Here is a 22,946-nt window from a genome sequence, read left to right as displayed (position 1 = left end):
TTAATGTTATTTACCTTAAATTCCTTTAAGGCGCCCAAAATAGATTTTGTGAATTCGGAGTTAAGCGTGTTCTTAAAAAACTGCAAAATGGCAGTTCAGAGTCACTGGAAACTGGAGTTAGTTGACCCCCCCCACTACAGGGCGCTAGCTCTGTGACGTGAACGTGGATGTTAGCGCAGTTAGCTCACAGCTCAGGGGTCCCGGGTTCGATTCTGGCCTGGTGCGCCTTCAGTGTGGAGCCTTCCTGTCACCCAAACAGCCCTGCTCCCTGTGACCAAAGAGTATTGTTTGCATTGTAGCCTGCCTGTAGTCACCCTTATGAAGACATCGCAGCAATTTAGGGGATAGGTAATTAATGAAGCGTTCTTTGCTTACTTTCTTGCGTTGAATTATTGCTATAGGTACACCATTATTCACAATTTCTTTTATTTTCTTTTAACAAACGGCTTTTCATATTTCGTTCCTTGTCACCTTCAGCCGCGAGTGCAGCAAGGCATTGCTAACAAAACTCCTCATAACATACACGGTACGTCTAAATCCACTGCGTTTGCACTCTGATACGCCGTATGTGTACGCGTTGTTGCCATGCACATGTACAGTATAGGTATGTTTTCGACGCCAGGGAGAAAAGTGAAGACATCGGAATTCGGGGACTCCTGTAAGAGCAGCCATGGCCGCCGGCTGGCCAATCCGCGCCGCCAGCTGCGCGTACAGCGGTGCGGCAGCGAATCACGTGCCGCGCCCGGGCCTTCACGGAGCGCACAGGTAGGGACCGGCCCGGCTGTGTACGTATCCCAGGCGCAGCTGTCAGGTCACAGTACGGATAAAATGAGCAGCCGAGGGGGGAAGACATGTCCTGAAATAACATCAAAGTGCGGGTAGAAAAACGACTCGCTCAGACTTGGGGAGTGCACAGAGTGATGGGGGATCATTGTATGTTTTTCTGGTTTATCAGAAAGTGACATCAGTATTGTCTCGATTCGGGGAGCGAATTTCCTGGTTGTCGCCGGTCGGAGGCACCCCGCTTTTACAGATGATTTGGTTGCCCAGACGTCTCTCCTCGCCATGATTTCTCGAGGTCGGTGATTAGTTGGGACCTGTTTACTCTTGAGCGGCCTCGGTGCTTCGGCTCTGGCAGCCCCAGCAGTCCTTTTCGGTGCTATCGGCACGGGCAGCCCGCCGATGTCGGCCCGGCGGTGCTCGGGGACCTCCGGGCTGGGCGGCGGCTCGGCTCCGGCGGGGACCGAGGTGCCTGGGGGCGGGGAGCCGACCAGGGAGCTCTTCGAGGCCTGCAGGAATGGGGACGTGGAGCGGGTGAGGAAGCTGGTGACCCCGGAGAACGTGAATAGCAGGGACACGGCTGGCAGGAAATCGACACCGCTGCATTTCGCCGCAGGTAAGAGCATCCAGGCCTGTAACCCAGCTAATTACCAACCGCAAATGCTCGGATAGCTGGAAAAGGTGTGTCCGTTGATTTACTTGGTGAAATGTGTCAAAAGTGTGCTTTGAAAATAGTCGCGTTAGTGTGGTGGAAATAGAAGGGTGCTTAACGAATTTCATACATGGCTCAGATGGGTGGGCTTATCCTTATAAACAAACACGAGAATAGACTGGCTTAGTTCTGGACGAAGAGCTCCCGAAAACGCCTTTTCTTGGATTCAGATGGGAAAGATGAATACAGGAGCTTTTCCATTTACGGAGCGGTAGGGAGCACGTAACTGGTAGCTAACCGTGTTTTATCATTAGTCAAGGAACGTTTTACTTTAGCGTTCCGCGAAAAATAAGCTGAAATGATCGGAAATCTTTGATTTAACGGGATTTGAATTATTGTGACTCCTGGCTTTATTGTTCTTTGCTGTCAATCTGATCCTCTGATCTCTCCAATGTTCTCATTTTTGAAAATAAGACTGACTTATTTTCCAAAGTGAAAAAATTAAATGATTGATTTGGGGAACATTTCGTTATTGCTCTTAGTAGCCAATTTCATTAAAATGCTGGACGAGTGCCACAAACGAGGATTAGCAATATAGCTTGTCTCGTTTACCTCAAATAACGTTAGGCGCTGCAATATAAGCTCTAATGATCGTTTGACTGCACATTCTACTAATTATTAAATACAAGAAATTATACAGTTGTTAAAATACACTTTTCACGCTGATGGATACAGTATTATTCTTTTCATTATTACTGCTACTAATACATTTTATTTATAATGTACATTTAGTAAATCAGTCTAAAAGTACAGTACAAATTAATTACTTATATGCAATCCAAATTAATAGAATATAATACAGAAAAAAGAAATCAAACAACATCATGTCCAAAACAATACAACAGATAAAATCAGAAGCTTTCTTGTAAAGGTATGTTTTCACTTTTAATATTAAAAGTTGCCAAGGCCCGGGCTGCCCTGATATCATATAGTTAGTTATCCAATAAATTGTATTGCAGGGGACTTGCATCCTCGGCCCCTGAAGTCTGGTGCCCATTGTGTGCCAACAGCCTCAGTGCACAGCAGAGCGGGTGGAGAACAGAAGTAGCTTCGCTGAAGGAATTACGGAGAAACTATAGGCTGGGTTGTGTCGGTTTAGAGTAGAGGTCCTAATGGCTTAGAGTGGAAAAATAAAAATAAAAAATCTATGTTCTGCTTGTGAACAAAGACCCCATCCTCTTTTGCACTGACAGGCCTCCCGAATCTAAGCAGCGTCTTCTTGGCTGCATATTTAGGAAAACATTGGCAAACAACAAGATTGTCCAGAAAGGGTAATGGACTGAGGAAAAGCACAATTCCCTTTTTGGGATTTTGTGCAGTTCTTGGCAGTGAGTCACTAGAACATAAGAGGAAGTCATTTAGTCCTAAAGTGTCCCCTGTTCTCGGTTTTAAGTGCTCTTCCACCTAGTTTCCACCAGTGCCCTCTGGTTCATGTTACGTGCTCTGGGTTGGCTCTCTCAGTTCCTTTGAGGATTTTAAATACTCAAGCTGGAGCTCGAGTGAGCTCATGGAACCCACGGCGTACTCCGAGAGTGTGGCCCCCTTGGATAACCTCCCTGCTGTACCATCCCAGGGTTTGGCCGGAGGGATGTTGTGGACTTCCTGCTGCTGAGCGGTGCCAACGTGCACGCCCGCGACGACGGGGGCTTGATCTCCCTGCACAACGCCTGCTCCTTCGGCCACGCCGAGGTTGTCGGCCTGCTGTTGCGGCACGGGGCCGACGCGAACTCGAGAGACAACTGGAACTACACTCCGCTCCACGAGGCGGCCATCAAGGGCAAGATTGACGTCTGTATAGGTGAAGTGCAATGTTTCTGTTAAGGCACTAGCTTAGACAGCTGCGTCTGAAGTCGGAAACATAAACCACAGCTGCTCTGTCTCTTTCTCTTAATTTAACAGCTTTGCATTTTAGAATTTCTCCAGGTAAAGGAGATCTTCAATTAGGCTAAAGGGGAACTGCAGGCACAGTTTTGTCAGATCAGTAACTAAATAAATTAATTGACAGTGTTGCAACATTTTGCAAATTCCGGTTTAAACACAAAATTCAGAACCTTCAGAAAGTGCTGCATAGTTGCGACATTGTTGCAAGCCCCTGGTCTCACCACATTCGAGGGCATTGGATGTGAAGCTGCCCTTCCTGCTCACTAGTCACTGTAATGACTAATGTAATGTGATGTACAAGTGAATAAGTCTGGGATGTGCAGCAGGCATTTCACTGCAGAAATGTTCCAATATGATCTGCAGGCACGGTTAACTACTAAGTTGTTTTTGTTGGCAGAACCATCTCTAAGTCAAGAACAATATTTCTATTGGAATTAAAGAGATGTTTTCACAAGCCTGCTTGTTTACAATGTAATGGGGCCTTTTTATGTCACTGGAAGGTTTGTTGCCTCATTCTGAATCGCAGAATATGGCGCTGCACATACCCGGAAATTTTATCTGTCTCGTGGTGTAAATTGGAAGTTTTACACATTATTGTTTACTTTTTACTTTCATCGTGGTTTGAAATGCACTCATTAATGCTGATTCTTTCTAACCCTGTAATGTAAAAATAGCATTGCAGTTCCCCTGAAATTGGGAGAAAAAAGGGTTAATGTAACGGCAAGCTGGCCGAACCTGAATTGTTCGATTGTCCGCTGTACACATTTCCTTACATTTGGCATTGCTGAGGCCAGTACTCGGAGGCTGGATTGACGTGGGGTGTTCCAATTTCCTCTCCAGTCTTGCTGCAGCACGGCGCAGATCCGTTGATTCGCAACACGGATGGAAGGACAGCGTTGGATCTAGCCGAGCCATCCACTAAGGCTGTGCTAACAGGTGAGATCAATGCAGAGCCGTAAAAAAAATAAAATAAGGAGCAACATTCCCAGAGTCAGCACTTCTCTGGGAGGTGTTCCTTAGAAGTGGTTTGTTTTGTGTTTCTGGCTTGTCAGAAATAATGCGCTGCTCAAGTGCCCTGTTGCTTCCCATCAGAAATGCACAGATTGTCTCCTTTTGTCCATCCTGTGTCTTCCAACCCATTGCGATCCATTTCTTTTTAGACCTGATGGACACTTTCTTTTAAAAGGAAGCTTTTCCCATCCCTGTTTTCCTAATGTAATATAGATTTTATAATATGTAGTCAATTTTCCAAGGCATTAACCTGCTATGGATGTATAAAGGCTTGTAAATTACAAACATGTTAACATGTACACCCTATTATGTACCAGTATGCACGTGACGCGACCTATGACAATATTAAGGCTCATAAAATGTAACTACACTAACTTATACATTTGACTATGTAAAACATTTTGTTGTTGATATTTACCTTTGGTGTTTATGCAGCAAATTTGAAAGTGCCGTGAAATTATATTGTTTGTATCAAATGCGTGACTCTAATTTCATTCTAGTGACTGTTGTAAGTCTGTACTTTGAGGTTTATTTCTCAAACACTATAATGCTATCTAAATTAATTGTATGTATTAATTCTAATTTATTAACTAGGTGAATACAAGAAAGATGAGTTACTTGAGAGTGCAAGGTACAGTAGGTTTTCTTTTCTCCAAATATTATGTTTGTTATGAGGTTCACCCCTTGAAGAGGCATTTGAAAGTAAAGACCACATTAAATTCAAATTTAATACATTAAGATATAAAGACGTTTAAACTGAAATAAAGTAGAATATTTAAGGGTGGCCTTAATGGAAGCCTCAATATCTGTTTGTTCAAAAACAAAGATAAGACTGTTATATGTATAATCCCTTCAGTAGGTTAAAAGCTATGTTTTTGGTTTTTGTATTCAATTAAAACATAAGAGAACATTGTAGCCAACTTAACTGCAAGTATAACATTGCATTTATGCAGTGTGCAAAGTTCAGCATAATCCTCTATAAGTTCGGAGTGGTTTCACAGTAAACTGGTGTTTTTTATTTGCACTTATGTTTCAGAAGTGGAAATGAAGAGAAAATGATGGCACTTCTTACACCACTAAATGTAAACTGTCATGCCAGTGATGGCAGGAAGGTAACTTTTGCCTTTTATTAGGTACTCTAATCACTGTAATGATTGATTGATGTCTGTGTATATTCACAGATGTCTTTTGTGGGTGATTGACTTGGCTAAATTCAGTCATGATCCCACCAGAAGGCAGCTTTTTGCCCAGTGTCTGAACCTGCCATTAGTCTTGTACTGAGCAGGATGAGGCTGTTATTGCAGTAACACCTCTCCAGTGGGGTTCTGTTTCATTGCAATAGGTAGGCCCACGTCGAAAGATCAGACAGCAACATCGCTATGAACTCTTGGTCAACATAAGCTTGATATTCCTGTTAACCTTTCTGACGCCTCCTGCTTAAAACTTCTGAATTTCTGAAATGATGTTGTTTAAAGGAAGAGTAAACTCTTGGCTAGAACCTCAGGTCTTGCACATGAGAGTCTAGAGGCACTCCACCTCCAGTGAATTCTGTAATTCCTTTATTGAGGTTTTAAAAATTCTAAAAGAGTATAAATACATTATTTCATTGGCATTATTCTGAGATCCTCATTAAAATGTATAGATTTGGACAAATTACGTACTGGTACCTGCCTTTGTACGTTCAGTGAAACGTGTTTTTTTTACATTTCAGTCAACCCCTCTCCATCTGGCCGCAGGATACAACAGAGTTAAGGTTGTACAGCTGTTACTGCAGCATGGAGCAGATGTGCATGCCAAAGATAAGGGGTAGGTTAACTGTCTTTTTAAACGTGAGTATATATACATTTAAATACAAAGTTCTCTTTTTTTTAAACTATTCCTACAATTTATTTTTCAGTGATCTGGTGCCACTTCACAATGCCTGTTCCTATGGCCATTATGAAGTTACTGAATTACTAGTGAAGGTCAGTGGTTTTACTTTTTATGGTATTTTTTACTTTTTGTGTGTATTGGAGCTCTTAAATTCCAAATACATTATAAACATGACAGCATGTCCAGTTAAACCGTCTTCATTTTTTACTTTTGACATTCTTCTATTGCGATGGAAAAATAAATTAGATGGGCAAACTGGCAACACTTTATCCACAGGAAAAAGTGAGCCTTGGGGATTTAAATTGTGGAACAAAAATTTAAGGACCATGGAAAGCTTTAGAAATACAGTACATAAAGTCTGATTTATGTTTTTCTTACTTTTCCAGCACGGTGCCTGTGTAAATGCAATGGATCTGTGGCAGTTCACACCCTTACATGAGGCTGCCTCGAAGAACCGCGTGGAGGTCTGCTCCCTGTTGCTAAGCTATGGTGCTGATCCCACTCTGCTAAACTGCCACAATAAGAGTGCCATTGACTTGGCACCCACGGCCCAGTTAAAGGAACGGTTAGCTTGTGAGTCGTTTTGGAAAATTTCCCAATGACATGAGATTAATATTGGTGTCTGAAGTAAGGAAGTAAAATTCCCGGGCCACACTGAACGTCTTTCTGCTTCCTTTCAGATGAGTTCAAAGGTCACACGATACTGCACGCTGCAAGGGAGGCAGATGTCGCCCGTATCAAGAAACACCTTTCATTAGAGACCATAACCTTCAAGCATCCTCAGACACATGAGACGGCATTGGTGAGACCTCATTGTGGGGCGGGACCTTTCTTGATTGGAATTTTGTTTTTTTTAAGAAATCATTTGAAGCCGGCCCTTAAAGTTAGTTATATGGCCCAGGAAAGCATAAAATTGTACAGCACACGGTGCTCAGTGATCATATTCTTTTCAGATGGTTGGTTCCCGTAGGAAATGATGAGAAGTGTAACGAATTTTTGTGTTCTTGTCAGCACTGTGCAGCTGCTTCTCCCTATCCCAAGAGAAAACAAGTGTGTGAATTACTTCTCAGGAAAGGAGCCAATGTGAATGAAAAGACTAAAGAGTAAGTACTACAGAATTGAGTAATTACAGGATTAGGAGGGAAAATTACATAAGCTCATACGGTGTCAGTTATAAACAGATACACGTTAAGTTAGGATTTCAATTTCTTTGCTTGCCTGTCATCTTAGTTATGACTGGCTGTTCCCATTATGTCAGATCTTAGTCATTTCCATTTTTACGATTGTTTTATCGTGCCAGTTCTGCAGTGACAAGCAGAGTGAACTGTAGTATAGTTCAAAACATTGTCATGTTTCTGCAGCAGTGAAATGCCGGCATGAGTATATTGTAATTTTTCACTTTTCATATTTTTATATTTTATATTTTTATATATACACTTTTCAAAATTTTTATTTTATTACAGCTTTCTAACTCCTCTCCATTTGGCTTCTGAAAAATCGCACAACGATGTTATAGAAGTACTTGTGAAGCATGAAGCAAAGGTAAGCGATCACTTTTTTCAGTTTTAGATTCACACAACGTTAGTTTCTGATCGTCTCCCCTGGTTTGGTTCATTGTTGATTTTGAAGAAGTCTGTGGGGGTTAATTTTGTCGATGCCTTTGAGCATTTTCATTATGAGGGGACGTAGTTTAAAAAGTCATATGTTCAAGAGTATAAGATGTTTTTAGTTCATCAGAGTGGAACATTCCTTTACACCTGGAAATGTGCGTGGTGGCTCTTCTGCGGCCAGATTCCAGAGCAGCAGTGTTTATTATGGTGGCCATATTTAATCTCTAGTTACCATAATTAGTTTGATTAGTTCATTGTGTACTTGACTAATTTTCTGAATGTATCTGGATCTAATTTACTTGGTATAATTTAGGAAGAGCGGCATTCTTAATACAAATCACTGGGTATGCCACTTATTACTTTACTCAAAACCACCTAGAATTGGAACCCACAGCCTTTTAGTTGCAGGCCCAGACCTTAACAACTACTCCACACTGCTACCCATGATGTTATGAAAAACCCCATACTAAAATGAAAGAAATCCTTTAATCTTCCTGTGGTGCTGATGGATAAGTTCACACATTTACAGTTGAAGTCAAGTGAAAGCACGCATTTGCTTACAGTTTGTGCACCTGACTTTGTGCAGGTCAATGCCTTGGATAACCTTGGACAGACTCCGCTTCACAGGGCTGCTCACTGTGGCCATCTCCAGACCTGCCGTTTACTGCTGAGTTCTGGCTGTGACCCGTTAATAATGTCATTGCAAGGCTTTTCGCCATCCCAGATGGGCAACGAAAGTGTGCAGCAAATCCTCCAGGGTAGGAAGATGGAATTCAGAGGATGAAATATGATGGGGATTGTACTTGGCTTGAGGCACGGAGTGGGGTGGCTGTCTTTGAAATATAGGTTTTGTTTCAAGCATTACATAAACTGTTTAGATGCAAATGAAGGCTAATGGGTAGATGTCTTACTATTAGATTGAAGGATAGGTAAAGAAGATTAAGATCAAATGTTGATCAGTTGTCTTCATAGTAATTGAAAAGTACAGGATCAGTTCAGATCTGCTCTGTTTTGAGATTTAATCTATGCGACTGGAGATTTTTTTTTGTGCTTTTACTGACCTGCCTATTCTGATGGCAAGCGTTTTCACTTCTGTGCCCACCAGAGGGAGTTCTCATTGGAAATTCAGATGCTGATCGGCAGCTGCTGGAAGCAGCAAAGTCTGGAGACTTAGAGATTGTGAAGGTAAGCTGTTAAAAAAAACTCCTTCAGTTTATTCCATGTGCTTTGTTAAATCAGCTTTTTTGGTGTTAAATGTGACAGTGGGCTAGTCTTTTTTTTGTAGATATTGACTTGCTATAACAAGATCTGTAATCTCTTGCATTAGTATAGCTTTGTATACCAAGGAACCCCAAATCGTTTTATACATAGGCGAGGACCCACTTCATGCACTGCTGAGATGAGTAGCAACCATTATGTGTCAGCAGCCTCACTACACTGTATTTTTTTCCTGTGATGTAAATGAAGATGCATTACAGTCCAGGGTAGCTGACCACAGACCTGTGTGCCCTAGAGGAATGAGCCTGCTCTGTTCTTATTCCAGAAGCTCTGTACTCTCCAGAATGTGAACTGCAGGGATGTGGAGGGACGCCAGTCCACGCCTCTCCACTTTGCTGCGGGATACAACCGTGTGGCTGTGGTAGAGTTTTTACTGCAGCACGGCGCTGATGTTCATGCAAAAGATAAGGGGTGAGGATATATGCTGGGCCTTCCTTTCTTTCCATTTAGTGAGGCACTGAGGTTTTAAATGAAAGAGCACCTCATTGATTCATTCTTTAAGCTTGTGATTCACGCTCTTTTAAGTTTTCAAACCTTATTTATGTAAATGGAGGTCTGAGAGCCAAGACTCACCCTTGACCGTGACATTCTAACTATCAAATGCCTCTTTCCATCATTTTGTTTCCCTGTCTTCTTCCCAGAAGCTACTTTGCTTATTTCAGCTGGTGTTGACTATTCAGGCTTGCACATACAGACAAGTCGGGTTACTCGCACAATAAAGAGCTAAGTGCTGTAGGATTAGTCCAAAACTATTGTATGACAAACATAATTGTATGGAAAGCCCTTCCCTTACCCAGCAATTTGTCTCCATGCATACTTCCAGTTTCTGAAACTGCCTTAGTTGTGATGGTGATATAAGTAACTCACTGTCTGCTCTCTGCAGTGGTTTGGTTCCTTTGCATAATGCCTGCTCTTATGGACACTATGAGGTGGCAGAGCTGCTGGTCACACATGGTGCTGTAGTCAACGTTGCTGACTTGTGGAAGTTCACCCCTTTGCACGAGGCTGCAGCCAAAGGAAAATATGAGATCTGCAAACTTCTGCTGCAGGTAAGACAGTATTTCCCATTGCTGCAGGGGAGGGTGCTTTAGCAAATAAACTATAGTGATCTGACATTTCCGTGTAAACACCATTTCATTATTCAGCACTGCTCTAGTCTGTGTCTTAATTTGAGTTCACTACTTATTAATGCTAAAATATTTATAAATATTTGCAAAACAGAATATCTGATAATAAATTAGAAATATTAATAGAGAAATTAATTTTAATATTCAGTTTTTATTGGGTTGAGGGGGAAAGGGTATTTTCAATATTTGATATCTATTTAGTGGCGTTAAGGCACTTAATGTCTATTACGTTGAAAACGGATTAAGCCCTTAAGTGACATCCAACAGCTAGTTCCTGTAAAGGTAGGTTTTTAGATTTCGATGGGCATGGTTTATGTTTACAGCATGGTGCTGACCCCACCAAGAAGAACCGTGATGGAAACACGCCTTTGGATCTGGTAAAGGACGGGGACACGGATATCCAGGATCTCCTCCGAGGAGATGCAGCTCTTCTAGATGCAGCCAAGAAAGGCTGTTTGGCCAGGGTGAAGAAGCTCTGCAGTCCTGAAAACGTCAACTGCAGAGATACGCAGGGCAGGCACTCGACGCCTCTGCATTTAGCGGGTCAGTGTCCAGAGACATCAAAGGAGTAATTCAGTAAATTGAGTTCTTCAAGCAGCCGTCTCCGACATAACTTGTCATGTTTTACAGTTGTGACAACTTAATCACTGATTTGTTTAGTCCTGAAAGGCCACAGATCCTTTTCGCTCAGCAGATTCGCTGAATAGCAAAGTGGCGGTGTTTAAGGACTTTCTTATTCAGTTAACGAAACTAACAGCAAAAACTGGTCATAATGCCAACTTCAGCAGTAATGCTGTACAGCTTTACATGTAAAGGTAGCCGTCCATTCTAATGTACTCCTGTTGTAAACAGTAGATGAACAGTGAGAGAGTAATTCTCAGATTGTACACTCCCCATACCGTCCTTCAGAATATTTCATGTCTGTGCCTTTTCTGTGCCAGCTGGATATAATAATCTGGAGGTTGCAGAATACCTGCTGCAGCACGGTGCTGAGGTCAACTCGCAAGACAAAGGAGGCCTCATCCCGCTGCACAACGCAGCTTCATACGGGGTGAGTCTCAGGCCAGGCCCTTTCGGTTCTGTACACCTCTGTCGGCCAGCTGTTTAAAGCAGGCAGTTGTCTTTTGCTGTAAATATTTTCTTTGATAAATCAACTTGGCTAAAATATTTTTCTTTTAATTAGAAAAATAACCTCTAAATCACCTTTTGAGCTATGTTCTCTGTTCCGTGACTGTCATGTTACTTGAAATACATTGCAGATAATCATGCCATCACATAATGTGCAATATTCAAGGACCTTTCTTCTCTTTTCCATGTGCCCATAATTCTGCTGGTTCTAGTTTGCCATGTTGTTTTTCTTACTGAAAGGTCCTTGAATACTAATTGGTTCTTTTAATCCAGAGCAGTTTAACCCTTTCCCTCTTCAGAGATCTTCACTGATACTGCACATCATGAGGATACAGCAGTGTCAAAGTGTAGTTTTTGGTTGGTGTTCTTTTGAAGTACACTATGTGGAAAATTCTGCCTCATTCAACAGCATCCAAGGAAATGGTTCTCGGTGAATGCGTTACATGCAGTGCCCCCCATGTCGGGTTTAATCGACAGTGTCACAGGACAGTGACGGAAGGGAAAGGGTTAATTGGCTGGAAGAAAGCATTCAGATTTTCACCGGTTGAAAATGCGAGAGCGATTGCATTCATGTGTTTCATTTGCAGCATGTGGATGTGGCAGCTTTGCTCATCAAGTACCACGCATGTGTGAATGCCACAGATAAGTGGGCCTTCACCCCCTTGCACGAGGCAGCGCAGAAAGGGAGGACGCAGCTCTGTGCTTTGCTGCTAGCGCACGGGGCCGACCCGACTCTGAAAAACCAGGAAGGGCAATCTCCGCTGGACCTTGTGACGGTATTAGTGACCTCTTAGTGTTCTCATCCCATTTCGGGACAGTGCAGGGCGAGGCTGGGTTTCTCTCGCCACCAACATTCACTCTCCGCTTTCAATCTATTGGAAAATGAGCCATTCAGGAGTTGCTGCTGCTTCTCTGTTGTAATTTCCAAGATAGTTGTACAAATCCTGTTGGACGTAAAAGACCCATGGTAAATACATGGCCACCAAACCTACGGATGCATAATCCGAGTAGAATTCCAGATATTTATACCAGAATGATAGATTTCAGTCGACATTCAAACCATTCTTTATACTGAAATGACTGCCTATTGAAAAGCGCCTCTTCAGAGCCTTTCTGTGGAGAAATGTTTTGTTTTTCATCTTTACAGTGGAATATTTTGTTCCCAAAGCCAATTGATAAATCTGTGAACATCTTCAGAGCAAGCTTAGACCTCCTCACCTTTATCCCAGTGGCGAAAAGGTCTCCAAAACTTGCTTATAGATCTTTGAGCACAAACCTACCTCATTAGATTTAGGTTAAGTATCCTAAGTTGTGGGTTTAGATGATACGGCTATGTTTAACACTCATTTCATGCTTGTTCTTTGTGCTTTATTTTGAAGAGTCGTTAGTTTTTCAGTTATTGATGATTTTAATGGTGTCATGATCCAGGTAATGGTGTCCGTCATGAATGACTTCTGATGACTGTAGTAAGTAAAGGTATTTCAGTGTATATCCCTTTTCATCATAGTGGGTTCACTAGAACTGACTGTTTGGCAGGTGTATTTTGGTAAAAGTGCTGTTGGAATTGACACTATGTTGCTGTTCTGGTGCTTGCTGTTGGAGGTGAAGATGCAGGCTTTCTCTGGGTTTGCTCAAGTCGCCCCGTGACGGCCCCTTGGTTGCTCTTCCCGCTTGTTGCTGCAGGCCGATGATGTGCGAGCCTTGCTCACAGCAGCCATGCCTCCCTCGGCCCTGCCTTCCTGCTACAAGCCCCAGGTCATCAGCGTGTCCGCCGCCGCCGCCGGGGGCCCTGCCCCGGCCAGCCTGTCCTCAGCCAGCAGCCTGGAGAACCTGGCCGTGGCTTTCCCAGAGATGCCAGGGCTTCTGGGAACCAGTGGAGCGGAGGGCCCCGTGGACAGGAAGGAAGAGGGTAAATGCAGTTTGAAGGGTTCATTGTTTCACGTGTGCGGTTTATGACTGTGCTTCACATGCTTGAGTGTTAATCCTGCTCCTTATCAGTTTTAGGGGTCGACGTCAGCATCAATCAATTTTTAAAGAACCTTGGCCTTGAGCACCTATTAGACATCTTTGAGAGAGAGCAGGTAGGTTTACCTTTTCATAGTCGGTAGACAAATCTTATTTTAACCACTCTTCAGTACTTATCTTTGAGAGCCTTATCGTGCCATTTCTGGTTCTGTACATTTTCAGAAACTATAATACATGTGTGTGTTCCCTTCTGAAAACTTAGTGAAGTAATGTTTGGTATCTTGTGATGAAGTATTGACTGATTGTGATTTATGTGACTGAAGTCTTCTTTTCTTTACATGGGTTTCTTATTAAGATCACTTTGGACGTGTTGGTGGAGATGGGCCATAAAGAACTGAAAGAAATTGGAATCAATGCTTATGGGCACCGACATAAAGTTATCAAAGGAGTAGAAAGACTGATTGCTGGTCAGCAAAGTATGTCGCATTCTCTTTTTGCATTAATCTTGTGTTTTAATAGTGCATCATACTTTAGACGCAGTCTGCTTTGGAATTATTTGCCTAACTCTTGGTAATGATTTTAATGTGGAAACTGAACATGTCTCCCTGTACACACCAGTGTATCACTATTCAGTACATTTATCGTTCTTTAAAAATGTCTTTCTCTTAGGTTTGAATCCCTATCTATCTTTGAACACTACTAACAGTGGAACAATCCTTGTTGACTTGGCAATTGAAGATAAGGAGTTCCAGTCCGTAGAAGAAGAGGTACTGATTTTATTTGTTTACTGATATAACCAGATTTTTTAACTTTTCATTATGATTGACTGAAATTATTTTTCAGCAAGTATGTAATGCAGATTTTTGGAACTGGATATTGAAATTGCAATCCTAAAGTTTCTGTGATGTTCTTTCAAACAGATGCAGAGCACAATCAGGGAGCACCGAGATGGGGGTCACGCAGGGGGAGTTTTCAATAGATACAACATTGTAAAGGTGTGTACGGTGATGGCACCCATTGTCGCTGGGAGGGTGATGAAGTGAGATGAACTTGACTGCTGTAGAACATTTTACATGTATAAAGGGCTCACAACAGTTTTCTTTGTTAAAGGGTGAAAAGTATGTGAAAGAAAAGCTCAGAAGAGTAAACATTTTTAGAAGTATTACATTTAAAAGTTGCCCGGAACTTTCTTCTTGTCCATAAACACAATTACTGGCATTGTATTTGCTTCAAAATCACAAAGAAGAGGGTTTCTCCCTGTAATTTCAGATACAAAAAGTCTGTAACAAAAGGCTGTGGGAGAGGTATACTCATCGCAGAAAGGAAGTGTCAGAAGAAAATCACAATCACTCTAATGAAAGGATGCTGTTCCATGGTAAGTGTAAGTGAAGTGTAAAGCCTAATACTGTCAATTTTTATTGCCTGTAGATACCAGAAGAGCAACCGTTCTCTCAAAATGGTCCTTATGGGCAAACATTTTACAAGTCCATAATTCTTTCAAAATAGTCTTTAAAACTTTAAATATGCTTTGAAAGAGACTTTCCATCCATCGAGTGGTCCAGTAATAATCAATAACTTTGCGAAACTTGTTCAGAACTTGCTTACTAATTTTAAAAGATCGTTACTCCTTTCATAGTACAGTACCATGTTTATACAAAGTGTACATATGGGCATAAAAGGTGCAGTGGCATGGAGGTTGCTTTGCAGGTAGATGTTTTACACTTTGTACTTGCTTTGAAACCATCCATTAATTTTCTTATTTAATATGTTTGTCCCTGCAGGTTCTCCATTTGTTAATGCAATTATTCACAAAGGTTTCGATGAAAGGCATGCCTACATTGGAGGCATGTTTGGAGCTGGAATTTATTTTGCTGAGAACTCATCCAAGAGCAATCAGTACGTCTATGGAATTGGAGGTGGGACAGGGTGTCCTGTCCACAAAGACAGGTCTTGCTACATATGCCAAAGGTAACTTTATAGTACTATTACATTCATCTGAATATTAACAACTGGTATGGATGAGGAGTTTTAAGGGTGTTTGAATGGTGAGATGGTGTTTTGATGATTGCATGGGTTCAAGAGTAAATGTACAGTACTGCCTTACTAAAGCAGGTAATGTTACCATGGAAGGAATATGTGAAATATATCACCAAGCATAAAGCAAGGCCATATATAAACACAGCAGTGTGGTACCATGGTCTTGTATTTCTTGCAGGGGCTAAAGCAAAAGGTAGCCGACGGTCAACATGACGTTTGGACCTTATGTGACGTTTGTAAATCTCAGACTTTATGAATGAATTGCATTTGTATACTTGATGCATTTGTTTTGTTTAGGCACTTGTTGTTCTGTCGTGTAACCCTGGGAAAGTCCTTCCTGCAGTTCAGTGCCATGAAGATGGCTCACTCTCCGCCTGGTCACCACTCGGTTACAGGCAGGCCAAGTGTGAATGGCCTAGCACTGGCAGAATATGTTATCTACCGTGGAGAGCAGGTACATGTTTTTAACAATTTTGTAAAACCAGTTTTCCCTGTAGGGAGGGATTGATTTTTTTTTTTAAATCTGATGCATTTTTTCTTTAATTTCTAGGCTTATCCAGAATATTTAATAACATATAAGATTGTGAAACCTGAGATGACTGCTGAAGGATAAGAATGGAAAAACATGCATATGTTCAGTACAGTGGCTGCAAAGTCCAAGGAACTGTACAACAGGCATCTGCATTCCTTGAAGGATGGTTGTGGAGTAGGGTGGCTCTATATCTTGCATGAAACAACTTTATACGGTGTATAAAATAACGTTTCTTACTTTTCAATTGCTTGTTTTTCATTTTCAGCACTTTAACTTATCATTCCATGAGCAGAGAGGAATTGGCCTATTTTCTGTAATGCATATATAAAAGGGGCTTTGTACAGGGTCAACACTTCTGTTGTGTGAGAACCATCTACAGTTTAACACTACATAACAAAAAGCAGCTCTTCAAATTCAAGCGTTGCACAAAGCACAGCATCAAAGTGAACTATTTATTTTATGACGCTTTTGTAAATAAGATTTTTGTACTAGCATGTTAATTTATTTACATTTGTAATATAAAAATGTTCTGTCATGAATTAAAACTGAATATGGGGGGGGAAAGTTCTTCTGAACCAGCATTACATAACCAAAATAGCCTTTTTCAGCCTGTTGTTGACCACACATGTTGGTTCTGTTTTAATAAATGTGAGTGGTTAGTTCAGAACTAGCATGAAGCTCCTTGTGAGCTTTGTGTGGCACGTTTATGTTTAGTCTTTGTAGCTGCAACTATGGAAACAATTACCAATCTGATAAGTTATGGGGACTTCAAGTGGTGTTATGTTTGATATGTTCTCTTAGTTTGGCAAACTATAGATACTTAGGCTGCTTTCTCAACTGCATTTCTTTGAAATCCAGCATCATGAACAAGATCCGTTCGAGCTAGTGAGAAGACCTCAGAACAGGTGTGATTCAAAACTCCACGTTAAAGGTGTTCATTTCTTCCAGGATTTACTGCACAGAGCACCCTTACTTCTTTTCCCATCAGGCCCTGACAAGTGTATATTTTTTTAAGTTGAAAGAAGAGTCCTATAGAAGAGTAATGTAAAAAAACAAGTTTGTTTTTACCAGTATACCCCTCAAAAAATAACTGAATTATTTATTATTTCTTTAAAAAGAACTTTAATCTTTTATTTTATTGGGAGAAAAGGAAACTAACTGAACTGTATAAAATGTGTATTGTTGGACTACGTTTTCTGGCAGATACTCTGTTGGATGCATTGCACTTTTACTTGTCATTAAAGAAATGCAAGCTTGACATTCTGTTAAATAATGCTATCATTGTGTAACTTTTCTACAGCACTCATTCGTTGTGCATGGTATTTCCATCAGGATTCTTTTCTACATGGTTGTCAGATTTGTGATGTATTGTATTGACCGTATTTGTATTAGGCTGCTGCATTCGTTTCCTTGGGTAAAAAGAGGGAAGAGTTCCCATAAACCAGCAGTAGACAAATAAAATAATTGTATTGTTTGTGACTTTTTTTTTGTTCATTTGTGGTTATATTTGAGAAAATGTTTTTTCTTATTTAACATCTGTCCTTTTTAAAATGTGAGATATCTATAGGAAGGCAGATTAATGTGCTTCAAACAAAACATGTTGATGAGTATGGTAGTAACATGTTTTTGAGTTAAAATGGGTAGGAATGTTTACAGTAGCGAAAGGTGGACTTGAATCCTGGGTTAAAAGAAACGTGGGTTGGCTCTCATTGGGAAACGTTTCCTGCTACAGGATCTTTGTAATGAAAAATATTTTTTGTGTTCAATGAGGATATCGGGGTGCAAAGGTGTCAACTAGGATCGCTAGCTTTGTGTGTCTAATGTTGAGTTGGATGTGTTAATACTTTCTCTTGTACTTATTTCTGAAGTGGAGAAGATTGTTTAGTTGTATAAATGTATTTAAGCCCCCTTTCTTTAAGAAACATGTTTTCTACTACAATAGACAATGTCTAATCATTCAATTATAATTCTCCATTTAAAAAAGCAATTGGCTGGAAATTTGTTTAGTATATTCTTGTGTTACAGCAGGTGGAGCTGTTGTAACAATTTGTACTATGTTGGTGAATGTGGATGGAAACCATAACACACAATTTTGCTGTATCAAGTGTCGATTGGTGTGATTAAATACCTTAATGGCTGCTCTTTATGGAATGATAGTAGTTTGGGTTTTTGGAAATGCAGGAATTTGCAAGCTGTTCAATTAGCTAATCAGGTTCTGTGTGGGGGGGTTTCAGTTGTGTAACCATTAAAAAATTCCAGTGACACAGCTACCATCTTAATCTTATCACCAGGTTCTTATTGCAAAAAAAAAAAGATTTAAAAGGTTTTAATGTGAGGCATGTTAGCCACCAAAAGCACACTGAAGATCGTTAAAATGGTTAGATTTTTAAAAGATGGGCGGAGTGGTGGCACTGTGGCTAAGGATCTGTGCCTGTAGCTGGAAGGTTGCCGGTTCAAATCCCATGGCTGGTAGAGGAGTCCTACTCCGTTGGGCCCCTGAGCAAGGCCCTTAACCCCAACTGCTCCAGGGGTGCTGTACAATGGCTGACCCTGCGCTCTGACCCCAAGCTTCTCTCCCTGTCTGTGTGTCTGTGTCTCATAGAGAGCAAGCTGGGGTATGCGAAAAGACGAATTCCTAATGCAAGACATTGTATAGGGCTAATAAAGTGATCTTCTCTTATCCTTTAAATGTTTTCTTAAAGTAAAACCCTTCTTCGTGAAAGAGCCAGAAACAGAATTTACAGCTTAAAGGATTAGATATCTTGTGTGGTTCATATTGTTTTTACTGGATACCTCAACAGTTTCATTGTGTTAGGCTGCCATTAAAGTGACAGACTAAAAGCACTGATTTTTTTTTAGTCTTGAACAGAGAGAAATGTGGCGTTTTTACTCATGTCGTCATATCCCTCAGAAGCACGGACAAAAGTAATGTGGTGTGGCTCTTGTATATCAGGCATGAAACCTGAACAACAGGTCACAAGAGAAGACTAAGGAGAAGCGCATAAAGACTGAGAACGGGAGGTATTTCTTTACACAAATAGTTGTGGGAGTGTGGAACAAGCTGCCCACACATGCTGCTGATACCCTGGCTTCTTTCAAGAAGCTACTAGATGAGCTACTCGCATCAAATAGAGTCTAGCTATCCAACAGGTTAGAGAGGATAACTGGACTCTTGTTTGTAGTCTTCCTTACCTTACATTGACTTCTCTTTATATTACAATTTGCATTTCTCATCAATTGCTACATTCCACCAGACTTTCAATGGCAACTACAAAGGACAGGAGAGTAAACTGATCCTCTGCAGTACTTAATCTCTGAAACTAGGCTGTCCACCTATGCATATACCTAGGAATGATTTCCGGTCTTTTCACTTCAAAGGTTTTCCTATTTTATTAACATGTTAATATTTGAATATAAACCAAATCAAGGAAACCGGAAGAGGATTAAGCTAAACGGACAATGATAAAAAAACAAGGGATTAGAAATACCATTTTAAGGTTTGGCAGAGCTAAACTCGCTGCATGTTTTTCATTTCAAACAGGAGAATTTAATTTGCCATTACTTCCCTTTGTATAAGTATTTAGATTTCCAATGTGCACACTAATTCCCTGCAGGTGGTGAAAGAAATCGCAGAACAACAAAACATACAAGTGAGGGGATGAATACTTATGCAATCTACTGTACATATTTTAGCCTTGGGATTTTCCTTGCAGTTTTAACTTCTTTAACCCATTAAAGCCTTCAGTTTGAACATTCAAGTTTTTATTTTAAAATAATTTATATTTTAATTTGCATTTCAGCAAAATGGGAAATCACTGGAAGTAGGAAAATACTTTTGCAAAATACTGTATAGTAATATACAGTAGTTCAAGTACAATAAGTACTGTAGCTGTGTCGGCATGCGTAGGCTGCAGAGGAACAGGTAAAGGTTTACTCCATGCTGAAAAGAAAAGAGACAACGTTTCGGCTGTGGAGCCTACGTCTTCTTTGGGTGTATACAGAATACAGATATAATATACAGTATTATATATTATAATTATTACAATATAATATACAATATATAATCAGAAGAACCATCTGTTCGTGTCTGTATGATTTGAGAAAAAAAAGATCTGGATATTGGGTTTGGTTTTAATGTTATTTCAATTAATTGATCATTAATTATTGACCATTAAACCTTGGAATGCCAGGAGTAAAGCCCAGCCTTTTTCGCCCGTCATTCAAGGTTTTCTGTAGACTGGCTAAAATAGGGCCAGTAGGTTTGGCACAGATGTGAAGAAAGACGACTGTGAGTACAACAGAGAGCCCTACTGCAGCACTGTGTTGCACTCAACAAACCCTTGGACTTCAACTGCTGGGCTCATCCTGAAATGCTGTCATTACTCCAACAGGACGGCTCGCGTCCACCCGCTGTTCACGTAACAATGGTTTTCTTACGAGTTGCGAATGAGACCGTTCTACCGCAGATGCCCCACCTTCACCAGAGTTGAGTGTCATTAAGCATTGCTGGGCTATCTGGGGCTCAGAGGCCAGTAAACAGGTTTTGGGAGCCCAGGTAATGTGGGGAAAAGTTGAGTTAAATGCTCATGTTTGGTTTTTATTTGTTTTTGTTAAGAGGTTTTCAGAATGATTTTAAACAAGTTGAATTTGGATATAGTGCAGCTGAGTATATCAGACAAAAACACAATATAACAGTCTAGTAGGGATCTAACAAATGTGTGTATCATTTTCTGTCTACTGTGTTGGAAAGAAAATCACTTTATCCTGCTACTCTAGGTGTTTTTTACATGAGAATCAAACAGGACCTCTAGATCAAACCATACATCCAAATTACATATTGAAGCTTTGGGCTGAGCCATTAGCCATCTTTATTTTAAATCAGACAGTCCAAAATACTTAATTCCTTATAGTAAAAGCTCTGTTTTAGCATTAAAAAGCTACTCATCATACAGTTTTTGATGTCAGCAAGGAAGGAAGATTATTTGTGCGTGAGGAGTCATGGGGTTTCATAAACAGTGGTGTGTCATCAGTATAACAGTGAAAACTGAAATAGTTTTCACCGCTAGCGGGAGCATAGACTGTATACAGTAGCACAGTCAGTGCAGGACCAAGCCCAGAGCGTTGCGGGACTCTGCATGTAACTTCTGCTTAATACGAACATGCATCATACCTTTGAACGTACTGGAATACGTGGCTTGAACCAAGTGAGGATACAGCTAAAGAAGCAGACATGGGTTTCTGAATGATTAATTAGTATTTGATGGTCGACGATGTCAAAAGCTGTGTCGAAGAAGTGTCCGAAGACAGGAGAACATCATTCACTATTCTAACCAAAGCTGTTTGGCTGTTTGGTGCTATGAGCAGGGTGAAAAGCAGACCTGAATTTCTTTAATTTTTCAGTTGACGTAAAGAAATGTTGTTTATTTGCAACCATTTTCTCTGAGATTTTAGAGCAGCACAGGAGATAAGAAATAGGTCTATATTATTTTAGAGAATTAGGGTCCCAATCTAGTTTCCTGAGGAGTGCCTGTCACCCAACAAACATTACTGCAACTGAAAAAGTGCCTGAGAGCAGAAAAATGTTGATCATATTTAATACAAGATGATGTGAGACTTTTGCTGCACTAGTTGTTTTGGGACCTAAGACATGTTGTCACTTTGGCCTTGGGAAATAGTCCGGTTATTTCCCAGTTACTGTCTGTGTGGTAGGATTCAAGGGTAGGCTGATTGCTGACTGGCAGTAGGAACAAGGTAACATTTCTCAAGCTGCGCACAGCACTTCCTGTTGCTTCCTAAAACTGGTGGGTTTTCATTGGAGTACTCCTTAACTGCAATACAAATAAAACCTAAAGGGATAGGTAACAGTGAACCCTGCAGTTTGTTAGATCAGCTATATTATTGAATAGCAACAAAATATTGTTTTATTTAAAGTCTATTAAGTTTGCTTATAGGTTGAGTGAGCTGGAAATAAGTCCCGTTTGTACTTGATGATGCTGTCACTCCCAACACATTTTAAAACCATCTGAGTCGTTTTGTCTCCATTTCCTTTTCAATCTACAACACTTTCATTTGAGAGAGAGTCTCATGTTGTTAAACCATGGAGATAATTTTTTGGATTTTCGTGTTTTTCATGATGCTACTGAACTCAAATGTTACTCAGTGTAAGAAAGGTGTGTGTGTCCAGGAGCTGCTTTCTTGAAACTGATTTGATACATTCAAAGGTAATGAGTTGTGGGGAAACCTAGAGACGGTATCATGATTAAAACAACACGTTGGAATGTTTTTTTCTTGATTAGCATTCTGGCACTTATTACTCTTTATGTTTTATGCTGCATCTAATTCAGATTTCCTGACAAGAGCTGAAAATGAATTTCACCAGACACTGACCAACTGGAGTGTTTTATTCTCTTGAACACACTGGTTACAAGGGCTTTCTGTTGCAGTCATTTTTACTCTCTCATCTAGTGAGAAGTGTCTCGAACCCCACTCTATGTGTTTAATGAGAAAATGTCAAAGAATCGCCACACTTGAGCAGGTCCTGAGGTCATGTCAGCATTCAGGTTTCATTTCCAGCAGGCAGATAGCATGAGGCGATGTGAGGCTGGGGTTATGGTTGTTTTACAGGGTTAGGGTTATCTGGAAAGGGGAGCGTAAGAGTTAGGGTGCAATTGTACGTGGTTATCTCATTCATGGTTAAAAAAAGAAACATTTATTATCTTCATATTTTTATTTTAGTTATGAGTACTCCTGTGGGGCTTTGTTTTGCTTTAGTGGATAAACCCTTTTAAGACTATCATTTAATACACAATGATATTGTCCGTTTGAATAAAACATCTCATTATCCATTTGTAGTTATGAAATTAAATTCCCAGGTTGTTTGGGGTTTGTTTTGCCACATTTCTGTTATTTTGTCCCTTTCCTGAAGCATGCTTTTTTTTATATACGATTGCCTGGAGCCAAGACACATCTTGTCATTGTTTTAGGGAGCACTAATCCTTCTGGACTGAATGAGG

The 22,946-nt window shown here is 40.7% G+C and overlaps 1 protein-coding gene across 2 annotated transcripts; it reads left to right on the top strand.

The window, feature by feature from the left end:
• Positions 1–542: 542 nt before the first annotated feature.
• Positions 543–17,412, top strand: LOC148661277 (poly [ADP-ribose] polymerase tankyrase-2). 2 transcript variants are annotated; one of them, XM_088634744.1, is made up of 27 exons: positions 543–1,396; positions 3,066–3,290; positions 4,214–4,309; positions 4,979–5,015; positions 5,421–5,496; positions 6,096–6,190; positions 6,282–6,348; positions 6,643–6,829; positions 6,937–7,058; positions 7,268–7,359; positions 7,720–7,798; positions 8,453–8,624; positions 8,972–9,051; positions 9,410–9,555; positions 10,028–10,193; positions 10,595–10,814; positions 11,213–11,322; positions 11,987–12,175; positions 13,083–13,308; positions 13,398–13,480; positions 13,720–13,840; positions 14,034–14,131; positions 14,285–14,359; positions 14,634–14,739; positions 15,146–15,332; positions 15,699–15,855; positions 15,952–17,412. In XM_088634744.1, exons 1-27 carry the CDS (start codon positions 1,183–1,185, stop codon positions 16,012–16,014), a joined length of 3,489 nt encoding a protein of 1,162 aa, XP_088490870.1. In that variant the 5' UTR covers positions 543–1,182; the 3' UTR covers positions 16,015–17,412. The 2 variants fall into 2 exon arrangements, with proteins under 2 accessions (XP_088490870.1, XP_088490872.1); XM_088634746.1 differs by lacking the exon at positions 11,987–12,175 and having other exon boundaries at positions 549–1,396.
• Positions 17,413–22,946: the final 5,534 nt, after the last annotated feature.

Source organism: Lepisosteus platostomus, chromosome 6, assembly GCF_059453375.1.
Source record: "Lepisosteus platostomus isolate fLepPlt1 chromosome 6, fLepPlt1.hap1, whole genome shotgun sequence".
NCBI lineage: Eukaryota > Metazoa > Chordata > Actinopteri > Semionotiformes > Lepisosteidae > Lepisosteus > Lepisosteus platostomus.
This window is presented reverse-complemented; position numbering and strand designations above follow the sequence as displayed.

What these genes read in the sequence shown, in the direction of transcription:
- LOC148661277 (XM_088634744.1), top strand. Translation starts at nt 1,183, where the DNA reads ATGTCGGCCCGGCGGTGCTCGGGGACCTCCGGGCTGGGCGGCGGCTCG. An exon ending in AGACACATGAGACGGCATTG is followed by an intron (nt 7,059 to 7,267) that starts GTGAGACCTCAT and finishes TGTTCTTGTCAG; the next exon opens with CACTGTGCAGCTGCTTCTCC. An exon ending in ACATCTTTGAGAGAGAGCAG is followed by an intron (nt 13,481 to 13,719) that starts GTAGGTTTACCT and finishes TTTCTTATTAAG; the next exon opens with ATCACTTTGGACGTGTTGGT.